The 17965-nt window shown below is 29.1% G+C and overlaps 1 protein-coding gene across 1 annotated transcript in view; it reads left to right on the top strand.

Annotated features, from left to right (window-relative positions):
• LOC129960455 (gamma-aminobutyric acid receptor subunit beta-like) overlaps nucleotides 1-12475 on the top strand; it is an 89661-nt gene extending 77186 nt beyond the window's left edge. The window contains exon 9 of the mRNA XM_056073902.1: nucleotides 11905-12475. Coding sequence (XP_055929877.1) covers nucleotides 11905-12270 — 366 coding nt within the window. The 3' untranslated portion in view covers nucleotides 12271-12475. The remainder of the gene's footprint in view (nucleotides 1-11904) is intronic.
• Nucleotides 12476-17965: the final 5490 nt, after the last annotated feature.

Here is a 17965-nt window from a genome sequence, read left to right as displayed (position 1 = left end):
CCTGCAGTTAAACTATGAAATTTCAATATGCAAATAATTTTATCCTCTTACTTTATCGTATTACCTTTAGTAAGATTATTTAATAAATTGCTAATGAGAAAAAAGAAGAATCCTATAAACTGTCGAATGAGAAGACAGTTCTTCCAGTTACGCAGAAACAAGACAATTGTTTCTTTATTCAAATCTTCATCTTCTTTGGATATTATTTATCTTGTCTAGGGATTATCAGTAATACTGATATTTTTATTGGAGACCTTAAAAATACTTATATACGGTGAAGAAAAGTCGTGAAGGTATTGATTTATTTTATAAAATTCTATCTAATTTATTCATGAATAAGTTTTAATTAACAAAGTGAACTTTTCAAAGTTCCTTTTTACCCGAATTCTATGCTAATTTGCTGGATAATTTAAACTTACTATCTGAAAGTATCTGCTGAAATTTAAGAGATCTATTTAAACAGGTTAAAAATATTTGTAGATTTATCCTAAGTACATTTTTTAGTGTTACTTATTAATAATTAAAAACGTGACAATTTTTTCGCATATCGATGAAATGATCCTGATTTTTTAATCAAGGAAGAATGGATTTAGGATCAAATTATAATCGCAGTTACAAAGTAATTATCCTAGCCCTGCTGAGGCTGGGATCCATCCGGATCTCAACCTCGGCATTCCAACTCTGTCGCAACAGGAAGTGGAATACTCGGGCTAGAATCCTAAGGGCCACAGCAGAAACAGTACTTATTGTGACGTCTGAACCCCTTCCATAAGAAAACGCCGTGTTATTAAAGTGTAAATAATTCGACCCCTCTGCATTACATTACCCAAAGGGGGATCGAGGAGCTGCTTGATTGTATGCCAGCCTCTCAACCAAGTACTAGTGGTGCCTCCTGGTGGAAGATGATATGATAAAAAGTTACATCAAAATACTGAAATTTTAGAAAGCCGTCTAGGCATGAGTTGTTAAATGTGATTGAACTCCAGAAAATGACATATACGGTCTAAAAACTATGCATAGTAAATAACAAAATCAGAATGTCATTCATGGAGCTCTAACAAGAAAACATAGCGTCATCAGCGTTGGGTGGTTAACTATCCACACCATTGAAATTTTGCCACCGAAAATCTGTTTATCATTCTGTTTGAGATGTCACTGCAGGGGGGATGGATAAGTAATAATAAGTATTACAGAATAAAGTTTTAATATGAAAGATAATTAAATTAAGATTGAAGCACGTGAATTTAATTTAATCAATCTATTGCAAATCACTGTATGTTCAAATTAAAAAGTATATATATTACAAAATAAATGCTAAAATTGCAATCTTGCTTGCGTTGAGTTAATGTCCGAAGAAAGTAATTCTTTCTTTTATCTTAATTTTAACGTTGACAAAAGTATGGGATTGAATGTTTGTATGGATGAGTTGGAATTTTGTCATAACATCAAAAACTTTGTAAGAAATTGCGTATCATATTAAATTAAACATTAATTAATGAATATGAAGAGAGAAATCGTCCGAAAATTAAACCAAAATGAATAGCACATTCATGAACAGTACGGATACAACCGCAATTTGCATTTAGGAAGCTTAATTGTATCATAAATACAAATGGCTGCTATACTTGTAAATGAAAAAATATTTTAATTGCCACACCAACTATCGTATTACTCTGAAAATATATCGAAAGAAAGTCTCTATAATCCATAAGCCAAAAATATGACATTGCTACTTTTACTCACATTTAAAAATTTTCGTTGAAAGTGTTAAAAAAGACTTTTTTTTTTTTTGAGTTTGAAGAAAATGTAAAAATTCTTTTTGTGATATTATAATTTTGGAAGATAAGAAAATCAATTTCCATAGGTTTGCCGCAATGATTACTTGTCTGGCACTTGTCTTGTAAACACCTTCACTGCCACGACTCATGCCTGATATTCGAACCACCTATCTAATTAGATAACCCCTTCTCTGAGAAGGGATAATCTAATTAGATAGATGATTCGATACAATTCGATAGTAGTTTACCATAAGTGAGTAATGCGATATTCAACATGTTAAGCCTATTTCCGTGCTCAATTATAGCTTCTGTTTGACGCCCATATCTATTATCATGATTTCTCTTATATCTTCTTTCCTCTAATTGAATGGATTTTCTGCGAGCTAGTAATAGTCAAAGGAATCTTCAAAACGATACAGGAATCCTATTGCAAGCTTAAGAAATATTTCAGAATTTTTTCCAGTTTAAATAAATAAATATTGATACATTTCTTTATTGTATTACTTTTCCATATCAGCTTATCGTTGTTTCATAGGAAATTTAAAGAATTATAAATATTTTTTTTAATTGATAAACGCTTAGAAATAATTTCGGAAGTTGCAATCATAAACTTATAGCGCATTTTTAATCCATTCCATGAGCAATAAGAATTCCAATGAATAAAAAAAATTTCATAACCTTTGGCCTGACCTTTAAGACCTTCAAAGCGTTAGGAATTCAAATCCTATTTGGATCAACTTAAGCATGTTCTCTCCTAAGCAATTTATTCGAAGCTCCCTGAAAAAAAATGAAAATATGCGTTTTACAAAGTTCTATTACTGGAAATGACTGTACTATGAAAAAAGTCCAACTTGCTGAATAACGGTTGCTATACGAAAATTCGAAACACAGGTAACAAATGAAAAGCGCTTTCAGAAATCAGCACCGCACAAGTAGTAAATCACTAGTAAAACGAAACACAAGCACACACACAAAACAAGAGCACAGAGTGCTTAGAAAAAAAAAAGGGAGATTTCTCACTACTTGACTATTACTACTGATTCATTCTTGTCTAGGCGCCTCCGCTTTTTTATTGTTTCCATAACAGGAAATCATATATTCGACAACAAACTCAGAACTCGCAAACTCAGAAGTCCTAATGAAGATACCGTTAATATTCTCAAATTTATGGGATCATTTATTTTAACACGGAAATCTTCAAAATCTTCGCTAAATGGTCGCTATGACCAAAAGTCAAAAATCCTGCATCCATTCAGCATCCATTAGAAATATCAATAAAACTATTTTCCTTGCCAAAGAACTTACTGTGCAGTGAAGCAATATTATAAATTCGTAAGATCAACTTCAAATATTTTAAGGCTTTCGAAGCATGAGAAATTTTTTCATATAATTGCATATTGCAATTATATGAAAAAGTTCACATAATTTTATATCTATTTTTATCACAATCTTGCTCTAAATGCTCCAAATGATGATATAAGTCACATTGAATTTAGATTTATATCATTTCAAATTTCGTTTTTATTATAATTTAAATTTTTCAAATAAACAAAAGTATTGTAGTCAGATCAGATTTTGTATCAGAAACTATTTAGGTGAATTTCACATTTAAATTATCTTCAGAATATATATATATATATATATATATATATATATATATATATATATATATATAATTTGGATCAATAAAAAGCTAATGTTTAGTTTACGATAAAACAAACAAGTGTATATACAGTAAGGTGTATCATGAAAATCCTTTTATGTTAAATTCAAAATTTGAATTCAATAAAAGTCCCCTGAAATAGACATAACGTTTGAATATTGTATACAAAAACAAATTTTCAATTAAAAAGAACAGTGTTTGGAAAATCAAGATTCGATCGTCAGTTTTTTTTTCCCTATAAAATCGGGGTTTTTTTTCGGGGAAAATATTTAGATACGAATCACATACTGATTACATATGAATATTTTTCAATCTTCCTATAGCAACAATGAAAATACCACAAAAATTTACGAGATGGCGCTATACGACATTGTTAACATGAGAGCAGATAGAAAAAGGCTCTAATAGTTAGTTATAACAAGTAATATAAAAAAAAAATCCAATTCCTACTTAGGTCAACAAAGAAAAAATTATTTTAGTTACTTTTTATTAAATAATCATCAAAAAAATTATTAAGTATCAAAAAAATATTGTTTTGCGAAAGAATTGAACTCTCATTCTTCACCTCCACGTGAAAAATACTGAAATCCTTGCATTTTACCGATTGAGCTACTGCCTGTTGATTTCAATTTTCATTACAAACTGCTAAAACTCTATTTAAAGTATTAAAAATTAATTAAATTTAATTAATGAATTAATATCTGGAAAAACTGTATTAACATCAAGTGTCATCCACTACAAGTTTTAAAAAAATGTATTTGAGTTGAGTGGATGAATAAAAAGTTTTTTATTAACGATTGAAAATTTGAACAAGATATGTAAATATATATAAGGAGAGTGTGAATTAATAGTAGGAATTGAAAAAAAAATGTTTTTTTTATGTGTGTAAAATCGCGTTTTTTCATGAAAGACACCTATATAAATAAATTTAAAAAGCAAAACCTTATCTAAATATAAAATTTTATCTAAATCGTTAGAGCCGTTTCCGAGATAAAAAAAAAATCTATATATACACACAAGTATTGCTCGTTAAAAGTTATATGATAAATAAACAGCATTTTTTAAAAGTATAAATATGCAAAATTTAAAATGTCAATTAACATTAAAGATATTATATGTGTGCTATTTACAATTTAGACACCACTTATTAGTTGTATCATTATCGATTTGTCACAAAATAAAGGTCTATTGTCGACAGTTTCATTTGTTTCTAGTCTACTCTTTAATTGACAAATTTCTTGTAATCAAACAAATAAAAACTATTCAAACTTCAAATATGTTCATCGGCTCTATTTTATTTGATGAAATTAAGCTTATTTTTGGAGTAAGAAAAATAAAACTGAATAAAATTGTAAATAAAAGCGAACTTTATTAGGAAAGATTACAAACATTAATCAATATTTAAAAATATTGCATATTTTATTCATATAGAAAATAAAGCATTTTTTGTCACCTTTATTCTTAGACTGTCATAATTGAATAATGTTTCTTTTCAAACGTTTCGTGGAAGGTATTTTGGTCTGGTATTTTTGATCGAAGAACCCGTCTCTCCGCTTGAAATCCTGAATGTGTCTTGAAGTTTCTGTAATCTATTTACTACTATTTTCTTGTGAGAGCGGGAGAATTTTTAACTTATTAATATTGTTAGACCCTATAACAACGATCAGCTCTAACTATTTCTTTACTTTAGTTAGCTATTAGAGATGATTATGCTACCATTGCAGACTAAGAATTAGTAAGATTCACATAGTTTTCTGCCTCAAAATTAACTTACGGGGGTTTGATGGCCCTCTTGGCTGTTAAGCCTGATTGCAGAAAAGTTTGTATCATTTTGCTTATTAGACATTTGAGAGTTTTTCGAGAATGAAATAAAATGCACAAATAAAATTTTCTTGATGTACCAAAGAGCATTTTCTGTAGAGTTGACTGAATATTTGACTTAAAATAGTTGAATTGTCTTAAAAACGTGTTGAGATATATAAATAAATCTTAAATAAAATTGCATAACAACACATGAGGGAGCATAAAATTTCAGTCAAATTTATATAGTTTTTTTCAACTGTGAGATTTTAATAAGTGTTGCAATGTATAAACATAAAATTTGACTAGCCATCATCCAAGGTAGATGTTTTTGAGTTACTGCTTGCTAATTCTTGGCGGCATTCGCTTGTTAATAAAGCATGAAATATATCTTAAAGATATTTTATTATCTGCATTCAGTTCCTTGTAGTCAACGTCTGTAAAAGTTTTTGTTTTTAGTTACATTAATGTCCCGTTTAAAAGCAACACTAGGGCTATTATGGGGTGAACATCGTAATTTTGATAGGCGGCTAGATGTCGAGGACAATACCTGAAATAACATCTCCCCTCTCCAAGCTTCCACATCACACCAGCAGGAGGATATCTGGCCCCGACGGAATTAACGAGCACCAGGCCCAGTTACACGACGGTATTTCGATGGAATCTAGTTTCGCACCTGAAATCCTTGGGATCCGAAGACGAAATATTTCGACTAGGGCACTGCGCTTCCCTCCCACCCTTGAAAAGTACTATCTATTTCATCGTACTCAACAAATGGTAAATCTTGTTTCCATAAACATTATTTTATTTTACCGCTAAAGGAAGTAGGTCCAGATGTTGGACTACCGAAGGTGATCATAAGTTTCACGAGAGGAAATTCACTTAAACAAAAAAAAAAAAAAAAAAAAAAAAAGAAAGAAAGAAAGAAATAAAATTAAAAAAATAATGCTGCTTGAATTGTAGGGACTTAAGCATCTTTGAGTAATGAAATTGAACCATTAGAGGCTCCAGTATTTATTGCAATGCCATGAAACCAAGAGCTTTAGTACTTTTCTCAAAATTGCAATTTTCTTTCATAAATTTTAGTATTGATCATATTACTTCTTTCAAGAGCAACTTTCTCGAGTTGCGTGTTCAAAATATGTTGAACCTTGTTCTTCAATCAAATTTATACGTTCTTCTTTCATAGTTATCCAGTTTAGTTTAGTTTAGCTATATTAATATCTCGTTTTTACCCTCCAGCTGCGTATCCCGCGATTTCCGCTGGTTGGCAATCAGCCCATTTTCTGTTGCGTCCTACGTTTTTCACATTTTAGAGTGTTTATTTTAACGATTACAGATCTTTATTATATTATATTATTATCGTGTGATATATAGTATCAGTTCACTTTCTTTGAAAAATAATTGAAATTCTTTGCAAACATAGCATCTAAATAGTGATTTTAAAGAATTACGCAGCCAGAGGGTTAACACAACATTAGATTTCCGACAGACCTCGTAATTTTGAAAGGAGGTCAGATGTTGAAGATGGCACCTGAGCTGGCATGCCCTCTTCAAATTTTCGTCATCCAACCCAACAGCTGGAGGGCATATGGTCCCGACAGGTCTATCGTATAATGCTTCATTTTTACTAACTTTAAACTATCAGTTGTCAAATGATTTTTTAATAGGGTTGACTATCAGGCCTGCTTAGACGCTAGTTCTTCGGGGAAATCAAGTCTCGAACCTGGAAATCTTTTGTATCGAAGCCGGGACTCTACTATCAGGTTACCGCCCCCTCCCCCTATAGCCATTCAGCCAGGAATTTCCATTTACGATTTCTTAATTTATTGTTCCATCTTTTTGACAATCAAAATAGAATGCAATAATTTCTTCATTTACAAAAAATGGTTTTTTAATTACGGCTGAGTGATTTTCTTGCGTTACAAAATTTAAATCCTGCAAAAAAGCACTTTCTAGATGGATTTCTGCTATATTGGAAATGACTCTACGGTCACATTCTCAAGAAAAAGTGGGTATCTTTGGCACCGTCCTTCAGGATAGAGTGGAATCGATGTGACTTATTCGAAATTTTACAAAATAAATTTTTCTCTATTTCAAAATGCTGCACTGCAATATAGGCAATAAATAAAAGATACGAAATTAAATTAAAGATTGTGTTTAAAACTTAAAAACCGGCGTATTGGTAAAAAAAATTAAGGTTTTCTTACAGATTCTGAAAGAATTATTAAATTTATGTAACGGATTAAGTTTTTTAAGTAAAAATTAGTATTATAAAATTTACATTTTTGTGCTGCAGAAAAACTTCGATTTCTCTTTCATTATGTAATTTTCATTAAACATGATTCAGCTATAAAATTTCATTTGCATAAAATACTTTTCAATTTTTACACCCGAAATAGGCATAATTCCATAAAATATATATATATAAAAAATAAGATGGTCTAATGAACATATTTCAATTCTTAGATAGTTTTTATTTGCAGGAGTATCAGAAATTTGTTAACTAAAAAGTAAACTAGAAGCAAATCAAACCTTCAACACCTGACTTTCATTCCACAAAAAATCAATAATTTTTATGAATACCTTTAGTTAATATTATAAACTTTTCATTTTTATACTTGAAAAAAATTGATTTCTGGTTTCTTTAAAATTGAAAATCTACGTTTCTACGCCAAAAATTCAAAGCTGAATTCCAGGGAATCTAAATATTTTTCAATTTCATTGCAGCTTTTTTTTGTTAAATATATGAAAATAGTGGCCATTTTTTGTTATTGAATTTAAAAAGTGTTTGTTGATGTACACCCTTGTATATATTTGTGCAAATTTGTAATTTAGTCATAACGATGACACTACGGAATTGGCATCTACACAGATCGTTCCACACAAAAGTAAAAGAAAAAGACCGATTGAAACGCTAAAATAAGAAAAAAAAAATTTGATTTACAGCAATCAATCGTTGCTAATAAATCAAAGGAGATGGCTAAGATGACCACCTGTATATTTCAAGAAGCAAACTTTGCATAACATATATGCGAGTTAAGTTTAGTTTCGTTATATTAACGTCCCTTTTTAAAGCAACACTAGGGCTATTTTGGGAGGGACCTCATTATTTTAAACCACAGTGAGATAACGAGGACGACACCTGAGCATCCCCCTCTACACATGGATTTAACGTGCACCAGGACCCCTTACATGACGGATTTTCAGTGGAATCGGGTTACGAGCCTAAACCCTCCCGTTCCGAAGCCGAGACCTTACCACCAGTCCACAGCGGCCCAAACATATATGCGAGAGCTATATGTAGTAGTTTGATAAAAATAGATTTTCCTTGTTATATCTTGATACAAGAAAATTTTACTTATTAGCTATGAGGAAACATATGTTGTAAATACCCAAATAATAGTTATTTTTCTTTTTATGAGTTTTAAGAATATTTTATAATGGGATTTTAATTTTGAAATTAAAATTCGTATTTTATCGCAATAAGATAGCACAATTGTTCATATTATTTGATCAGAATAAAAGTACTTCTTCTCATATTTATAATGTTACAAATTGTGGATTAAAAAAAAAAAGAATCTGGCTAATGATATATGCTGACGTGTTTCTTCATATTTGAATACTTTCAAGTAATGAAATTCTTTTCTCAGCTAAGAAACATCGTCAAAAATAAATGTCTACCATTTTAAGGTAGCATATTTGTAAAACATTTTTCCAGAAAAATTTTATTTTCAATACCTTCGTGTCCATTATAGGCCTCAGTGGCCTGGTGGTCTCGGCTTCGGGACCGTTGGGCTGTAGGTTCGAGACCAGATTCCATCGAAGGACCGCCATGTAAATCTGTCTAATGCATCTGAAATATTTCTGGCCCACATGTTCTCCCGCTGGTGTGGGGCGAAATTTTGGTAAGGGGCTGCCAACTCAGGTGCCATCCTTGCCATCTGACCATGGTTCGAAATTTAGGAGATTTTCCCCGAAAAAGACCAAATAATGTTTTAAAGTGGGACTTTAATATAACTAAACTAAACTTAATCATTACTTCAATCTGTTCTACCAATTATTATTATCCTTGTTACTTTTTACTACTAACCCGGTCTAACAGGCTGTGCAAATTATATCATACTGTGCTAATTGTATAATTTATTCCTGGAAGGATGGTTTCGGTTTCAAACATGAGGCGTAGGATGTAAAACGAGTTACCATCAGAGATATCCTCGCTTTACATCTTGCATCCCTGCCTTGAAAAAGAAATTGGTCCGCCTGTATAGAATTTGCACAAGCGGTTGGGTGGAGTCAGTAGTAAAAGGGCTAAACTAACTATAAAGATGTGTTGATTTTAGAGCTAACAAATTAAATTTAAGATAATTTTAAATTGACGTATCATCAGAATTAAAATTGGATATTTTTCAATTAAAAAAATTTAGAACAGACAAGTAAACGAACTAAAAGTTGTAAATGTTGTAAGTGTCAATAGCAAAATTGTTGTGGTAGCAAAAATAAAAAGACAAAAATTATACAATTGACCTCTTTACACACTCTATTGAAAATATTTAGAAGGCTACCAGGTCCTTGTCACATTTATCATATTGTTTGTTTGGAATATAATGTGAAAAATGTTGCTTGAATGTTGCTCTCTCGGCTCTTATCATTTTTGTTCCAATTAATTTGCTGCATTTTTAATCAGTCTAAAAATAGAGTTTTAAATAAAATTAAATGTGCCAATAATTTCTCGTCGTTCATTAATATACAAATGAATTTTTCATATTATACTTAAAGATATATTATCCTTGAAATAAACAGTTTATGACATACTACTTTAAGAAATTACAGTGAATAGATCAGAAAGCTCATGGAATCAATTCTAGAACTATTTATTAAAATTCGAAATAGTAAAAAAATTTAAATAAAGAAAACAATAATAAACGATTTTTCTGAGTTTGTTCATTAAGTAATGCATGTTTTGTAAGAAAGCTATGAAATAAAAATAATGATAAAAATAAAACGATTTCTAGCGATTCGGAAACTATATTATGTTTTATGTTTCACATTCGCATTAAGGATTCGTAAAAAATGTTTCATGATGTATCTTAAAGAATAATTACTCTCGAGATGAAGAATTTAATCTTAGATTTCAAGTACTATTCATTCCAGAAATAATCGCGATTTTTTGTTTTAAAAAGAATATCCTCGAATAATGGAATGAATATCCTTGAATAATTATTTTAAGACGATTTTGAAAAAAATTACATTTAATCCAACATTTAAAATTACAATTTGTTCAATTAAATTGAAGAGTTATTTAATGCAACTTCCATAGTTAATTGTAAGATGACATTTAGAATTCAAAATCTTTTAAATTTTAAATAATTTGAAGAAGGAGTTTTGGAAAGAGAAATATATCCAAATCATGATTTTTTTTTCCATTTGAACATATTGTTACAGGAAAAATTAATTTTTGTTACAGCAGCATTTAAAAGATACCTTTAAAATATATATAGTAATTATAGAGTGATTTAAAAAAATCACCGACTTATTTTGGATTGAAAGATATAAACTAAGAATTAGAAAAATTATTTTGTAAGAAAATGAATCTTATTGTTTAAAAAAACATGAGAACAGTTTAACATTTTCTTAAAGGCGGAAAACTTTTAATTTAAATAGACATAGGAATAATCTGAATAGTGTTATTTAGTTCAGCATTCACTGACAAAAACATTTTATTTCTGTTCGGAAGACTGAAAAAAGTTGAATTGAATCTAAACTTCTAATTTTGTTTGAATAGCGGACAATTAGTTTTGCAGACTGCATAAAATAATTAAAGAAATTCAAAGGTAACTAATTATAAAAATTACTTAGAAGCATAAAAAATATGAAATCAATTTCGAATTAGTTTATAAAAGATTGCGCGACAACAGTTTTATAAAATCACATATAACAGTGTATATTTAGAAAATAGGCATAAACAATTGAACCTAATTTTAATGTCTTTCAAAGAATGCTTTCCGTTTATCATTTTTATTCTCTTAATTAACTGAAACAGGCATAAGACTTTACTTATTTTCTTCATGAATCAATCGTCTGCAACGATTTTTATGCAATAAAAATTTTGATTGCTAATACAAGGGCAGAAATTAATTTAATTATCAGCACTAAAGTGTTCACTAATAAATGGGTATGATGTAATGGCTGTGATGTATGATGTTTTTTTGTGAAATTTAATGTGATTTTCACAAAAAAAATTAATAAACCCTAAAAATTGAATTATTTTTATTTAATACAAATTCTTAAAATACAGTCTATCTTAGATAGAAACTAATTACTTCATTATCTTTTCCCAAAATTAATATGAATAAGTTCTTCTTATCTGCAACCTATTAAAAAATTGAGTCGGAAATAGGGGGAAAGGGTATTATGATTATCACTCCTAATCCATTATTATCTCATGACTACTGTTTATTAATTTTTTTGTCTAATTTATGTAACTTAAAATCGCATCGATTTTATAAGCCCTTTGCATAGTAAAATATTCGCTATTCAAATGCATTTCAAATTGATAGCTGGGATTTTTACGATGACAAAAATAATGGCATTCCAAAAAAAAGGGGATTTATGGATGCTCTCTAAGTCTAGCTTTCATAGGAATGTGCATTTTCTTTTCAGAATGAAGAAATCATCGAGCTACAAGATGTAAGGATGTCCCCCATTCCTTGTTTGCGGAAGAGGAAGTCTCTGAGCAACGCCACCAGTGAAACGGAGGCCATATTTCCGCCATCTTTGCGCATGAGTAACTTGTCTTTACGAGCTCCCTACAGCCCCAGAATTCCGACCGGGATGGTGCGGCGTACCAGGATGGAATACAGCCGCAGGCCAAAGGTTATCCAAGCCTTGAAGAAAAGAGCCAATGCACTCAAGGCATCCGTTCCTCGAATCAAAGATGTCAATAAAATAGACAAATATTCTCGGGTTATATTCCCAGTCTCCTACTTAATCTTCAACGCCATCTATTGGTGCTTTTATTTGTTCTAAAGTTGAATCATTTAATGAAGATTATTTAATTTATGACCAAAAAAAGTGTGGGAATTTGGTTTTTGATCGCAGAACAGATTGAGTGAATTTGAGTATTAAAATGCGGATTTTTTTAATTATTATTTTACCCTGTTTTTTACTTTTTTTGGAGGCCTAAATTAATGAATGTAACAACATTGTATTTTTCATAAATTATTTTGTAATGTTTCCCAAGTTTTAAAATTCAAGACAATGCTTCTTTCAGTCACTTTTCAAGACATATTTAAATCCTAAAAAAATTTATTTTTTTAATTTATAAGTAGATTTGCCTGTTTTTTTACTTCTTTCGGAGATCTAAATTAATGAATGTAACGGCATTGCATTTATCATAAATTATTTTGTAATGCTTCCCAATTTTTAAAACTTGTGGCAATGCTTCTTTTAGTTGCTTTTCAAGACATATTTAAATCTTAAATATATACATTTTTTAATTTATAAGTTGATTCACCTTCTTCCATTTCATAATACCATAATTTCTTTCAGACAGCTAAGTAATATTTCATTATGAATTTAACTCCAAATCATTATGATAATATCATATCACTTTTAAATTTAAAAATGAATTGATCTTTTGGAGCTACAAATGCATCATCATTAGATAAAGTTTGTTGCATCGAATAGGCTATACATTAGTTTTTTATATCTGGATAGTTTATAACATTTCTCTTATAAAAATTTTATATAGAAAAAATATTTTCCTAAATTTTAATAAACTAAATCTTATAAAGATTTGAAATAGACAGTTAATTAATGTTTTTATGAAATGTTCTTTAAAATATGCTTGCTTTCACTTAAGGCTGATCTGAACTAACCAATTAATTTCAACTTAAAAATGAAAAAAAAAGTTCGAGAGCGGATTGATCTTTTTTTAAGAAAAGGAACATTAGTGCTATGGAGGAATGGAATTTGTTCTAAGAAGTTCCGCAAATCTCTGAACCTGCTTAGAAGGATATCTTATTTAAACTTCTTTCTGAATTATGAAGAATGAAATATTTTTGCGACGGAAAAGATAAGCAGAAAAAGAATTCCGTAAATGCTCTCATGAGGTTCTCTTTAAAAGTGGAATAAAGCGACAGTATAAAGAAAAGAAAGTGAAATAGATGGCATTTCTTTATTTATTCTTACTTCAATTTCTTAATGGAAAGCGTCTATAAATATATTCAATGTGTAAGTTGTAAGTGCTATAAAAGTTCAAATTGCTTTTATAAACTTAACAGGTTCTCTAGAAGAGTTTTAATTTGAAACAAAACCCACTTGTAGATTAAAATAATAATGTAAGTTTTATGAAAGAAAACAGTTTTTGGCGTGAAACTGTTATTCAGAGTTTTTATAAAAAAATATTTACAAGACAAGAACTTTTAACAAAAACATTATGCTGAAAATCATACAAACCAAAGGTTGGTTTAGTTAAAATATGTATCTAAAAAATAAACTTTATCATGCTCTTGCTTTACTTTTGAAAAAAAAATCATATATTTGAACAAAAAAAAAATGATTGCGATAATTAAATGCTCTAAGAACGCCCCATGCGCTCTTTGCGCATACCACAAATTCTACAAAACATTTAATTTCATTTATAACGCAGCGTCACTAAAAGAGCCCAATTCAAACCGTACAAATTCCAAAAAAAAAAAAAAGCAGATGGAACTAGGACAAATTCAACACCTGTTGACTGGTATTGCTTTCTATTTACCTTAAGCGCTTTTTTGCTTTATACTTGTTATAGTGAAAGACCAGGATTTAATAAGTTCTGGGGACATTTTTTTAAGATTCAAGAAATTAAAAAGAAGAAAAAAAACGAGAGAATAAGCTTCAGAAAATATCACAAAATTCCTAGGCATCTCGAAATTTTAATTAAAGGATTGCTGAAGAACCTTCATTCTCCCAAATATTATTTTACTTCTGACCATCTTTTTATCTTACGATTTAAATTTTATTCGTATTTCTCCAGGGATGCGAAATTTAATACCACTTCGTTTTGTTTTCGAAGCAAATAGCAAAAGGTTAATCACAGCGTGAAATTTGTTCTAATTTACAAAGATTCGGTCTTTTAAAATGACAAAAACGTATTTCGAAGCTGCATATTTGACATAAAAAAAAAACTGTATTTCGTATCAATTTTTTTTTCGAAGAGAATTTTGGAAATGTCATCTGAATTTCTAGAATATTTTTACTTATTTGAGATATGCGTTGTATTTATATAAATCTTTCATTTTATAAGCAAGAAAGATATTTAAATTTGATGAATGGAATCGGAATAAAACATCTTATTATTCTGACTTTTTTTATGAGCAATACTCGTAGCTTCTCATGTGGATAATTAATTAAAATTTTAATTAAAAATCTTTTTTTTATATTTAGACTTGTAAATATGCATTTCCAACACTTTCCAGAAGGTAAATTGTCAATTTTTTTATGTTGATTCATAACGGCGTCGTTACCTTTCAAAACTACAAAAATAGTAATATCTATTAATAGGTTTTGCTAGTATCACAGTGAAGTCTGTCTCTTATATAAATTCTTAACAAAATTTCAAACATAATTCTTGTAGTCATAAGATTTGAATGCGAAAAAAAAATTAATCAACAGTTATTTGCTTATTTTTTCTATATTATGAGGAAAAGTTAATCACGTAAAAATTCGTACAGATAAAATAAAGTACATGAATGTTAGTTTTCAATGCTCCATACATGAATGCTTCTTTCAATGCTTAGATTGTCCATCATTTACTGATTAACTTAACTTTCAGTTATTTATACTAATGCCCGTGATACTGAATTCATTAGAGAAATTTTTAAGAAAAACAAAACAAAAAAAATCGCATTATTCATTAAAATAATAGCCAATAATTTACTCGTGTTTGAAATCCTCTAAATTTTAGGTTAAAAAAAAAAAAACATATGTTTTTTTTTTTTTTTAATTCTAAGATATATGTTTTTAATACATATTTTTCAAAATTTGGATAAGATTTTTAAACAAAAATACTACCAAGAACTTTTAAATATAAGGATACTAACAACTGAAATATTGACTTGATACGATAGTATCAAATAGCTATATAAAGGAATCACATAGATAGTAACTAGAAAGTAGTAATCTTGATCCTAGGCTTCTGATGTTGTGAAAGCTTCTGATGCTCTGATGTCGTATGAGCCATATTACTGCTTAAGTGGTTAACTTTTGAATTATTTTTAAGTTATATATAAATAATATAATTCGATTAAAAAATGAAGTGGAAGCCATAAATATCCCGAATTTTCTATGAAATTGTATAGAATGAAACCGATAGTCCAAAAAATCGAAGATGTCATCTTAAAAAAAAGTTAAACCTCTTAGAATACACCAATTAAGACTTTGAAAATTGTGTAAAATGTGAAATTTAGGCTTATTGGATGCTTTGTTAAACTAAACATTCAAATTTTCTTGGGATGCTTTACGAAAACCAAATTTCCACTGATATCATTTCAATAGTATTTATGGATCAATAAGATCATAATTTCCCAATATTTATTCAAACGTTAATTAAAGTTGTTTATTAATTCCTCTTGCTGTCAATAAAATAATTACGACAGCAATGAGTTGAAAACATGCATATCATTGTTCTTCTTAAAATTCTAAAAAAAAAATTACTAATATTCTGTTTGCAAAACAAGAAACGATTTTCTCGTCTATGAAGGTACATTTTGCATGGATTTATTGTATTACATATGCGCCGCATGATCGTGAGTAGATGTTTCTTTATGTATGTAACACTTCTTTGTGTATGTAGAATTTCCTTGTGTAGAAGAGATAGAATCAATTTTTTAAAACTCAAGGAAGGAATTAAAGGAAAGTGAACATTGCATACTTGTTACTTGAGTTATTGTTATATACATGAAAAATATATAACTGATACATTTGAAATCTTTTAGTTGAACCGAGAAATAAACATTTTGAGAATAAGCTCAAATAAGGCTGATTTATAGATTACGTTCGCGTAATAATAAAAATAAATATATACACTACATACAGTTGAAACGTTATTTTATTAGATAAGATACTTTAAATGTAACAGAATGAATCTGAAAGCTGCCTCAACCACCTAGAGAGATTTAAATGACAGTCCTGCAAAAAAATTATGCAGATTAAACTATCTGTCAATCAAATTAAATATAAATTTCTAAGAAATATTTAAAACTTTTTCTGTATAAAATTATTCTAAATATTTCTATTGTTTGAAATGGGATGTTTATAAAATAGTTTGAAGTACAATAATTTGTTCAATTTATGTATATAAAAGTTTCACGAATTCTTGTTTAAATTGTTAAGTTTTTATAGAAGTTCAAACATCTCAGAAGATATTTTTTTGTTATTTTTAGACAATTTTAGATGCATAGTTGTGTTATGTAGTGCATTATAATGTAACATTCGAACTGCAGTGAAATTCACAGCTCTCATTGTTTAGATACAAAAAATTAAAGTAAATCTAATGAAATGTGTGACATGTATATTTGATATTCTTATAGGAACACAGACTATTTATTCAAATTTTACCATATCTGTAGAAATGTGTAATATAAAATTTTATAACGATTCTTCATTCAGTGAAATCATTCGTATTTACTGAATGTCAATTGCCAAATGAAGTAAATATGTCCTGGAATTAGAGGGTAAAAATTGAGCTATGCGCACATTGTAGATATTTTTTCTTGTGTAGAACAGTTTTGAAGAAATTCAAATACCTTTTTTTAGCTATTTTATATATTGAGACTTATGATCTAAAATGTACAATTGCTTTATTAAGTATTCATACTGTTTTTATAGTTTTTTTATGAAATAGCTTGGATTATGTGTTAGTTGCCTAACCTGTTATTTATTGCAAAAATGTTTAGATAATTTCAGTAAAACTTTCACAGTGTATTATTGTAAAAATGTATTTGAAATGATTTAATCTTACTGAATAATATAGGGGGATTTATTATATCCAAAGACAAGTTAATTTGGCACATTTGGAAAAGCCTTTAAGCTCCAAATCATTGACAAATAAAACAACGTGTATCCATCCGCTAAAGATCATTTCTGTTTACTTTGCTATTTCTTTTTATTTAAAAACTTCTATAATATTATACTTAGTTTAACAATATCCAAAAACATAGCATGTTTTCTTTTTCGCCAATATCCAATTTCTAGCATCCAGAAAACAATGCAATACAATATGCCCCAATAGCAAGAAAACAATGTAATACATTCTCAATATCCTGAAAACAATATAACGTGATTCTTCCTAATATCCATAAAAATAGCGTAATGGAATCTTCCTCCAGTATCTAGAAGAATAATGAAATGCAGCACCTAATATTCCCTCCCCCCCAAACAAAGTAGAATTATTTTCTTTCGTCAAAATCAGACGTGCAATGCTAATATGCAATGCGTTTTCTGCTTATGTCTTCTATCTATTTGTTTTCACTTATGGGAAGCATGAAGTCATGACTTTGAATCGAAGGAGGGAATCTACCAAATTAATTGAGATTTGCTTTATTCATATTTTAAAAAAATCAGTAGTTTAACTTCTCGGTTCAGTTAAGAGGTTGAAATACCCTGTTTCGCTACGTTTTGGCTTCGGCATCGCGATCCAGATTTGAATCCACTGAAGATTCATTGCATATATGGGTCTGGT

The sequence above is a fragment of the Argiope bruennichi genome, chromosome X2 (assembly GCF_947563725.1).
Source record: "Argiope bruennichi chromosome X2, qqArgBrue1.1, whole genome shotgun sequence".
Lineage (NCBI taxonomy): Eukaryota > Metazoa > Arthropoda > Arachnida > Araneae > Araneidae > Argiope > Argiope bruennichi.
The sequence above is the reverse complement of the archived record's forward strand: the minus strand, read 5'-3'. Positions and strand labels throughout refer to the sequence as shown.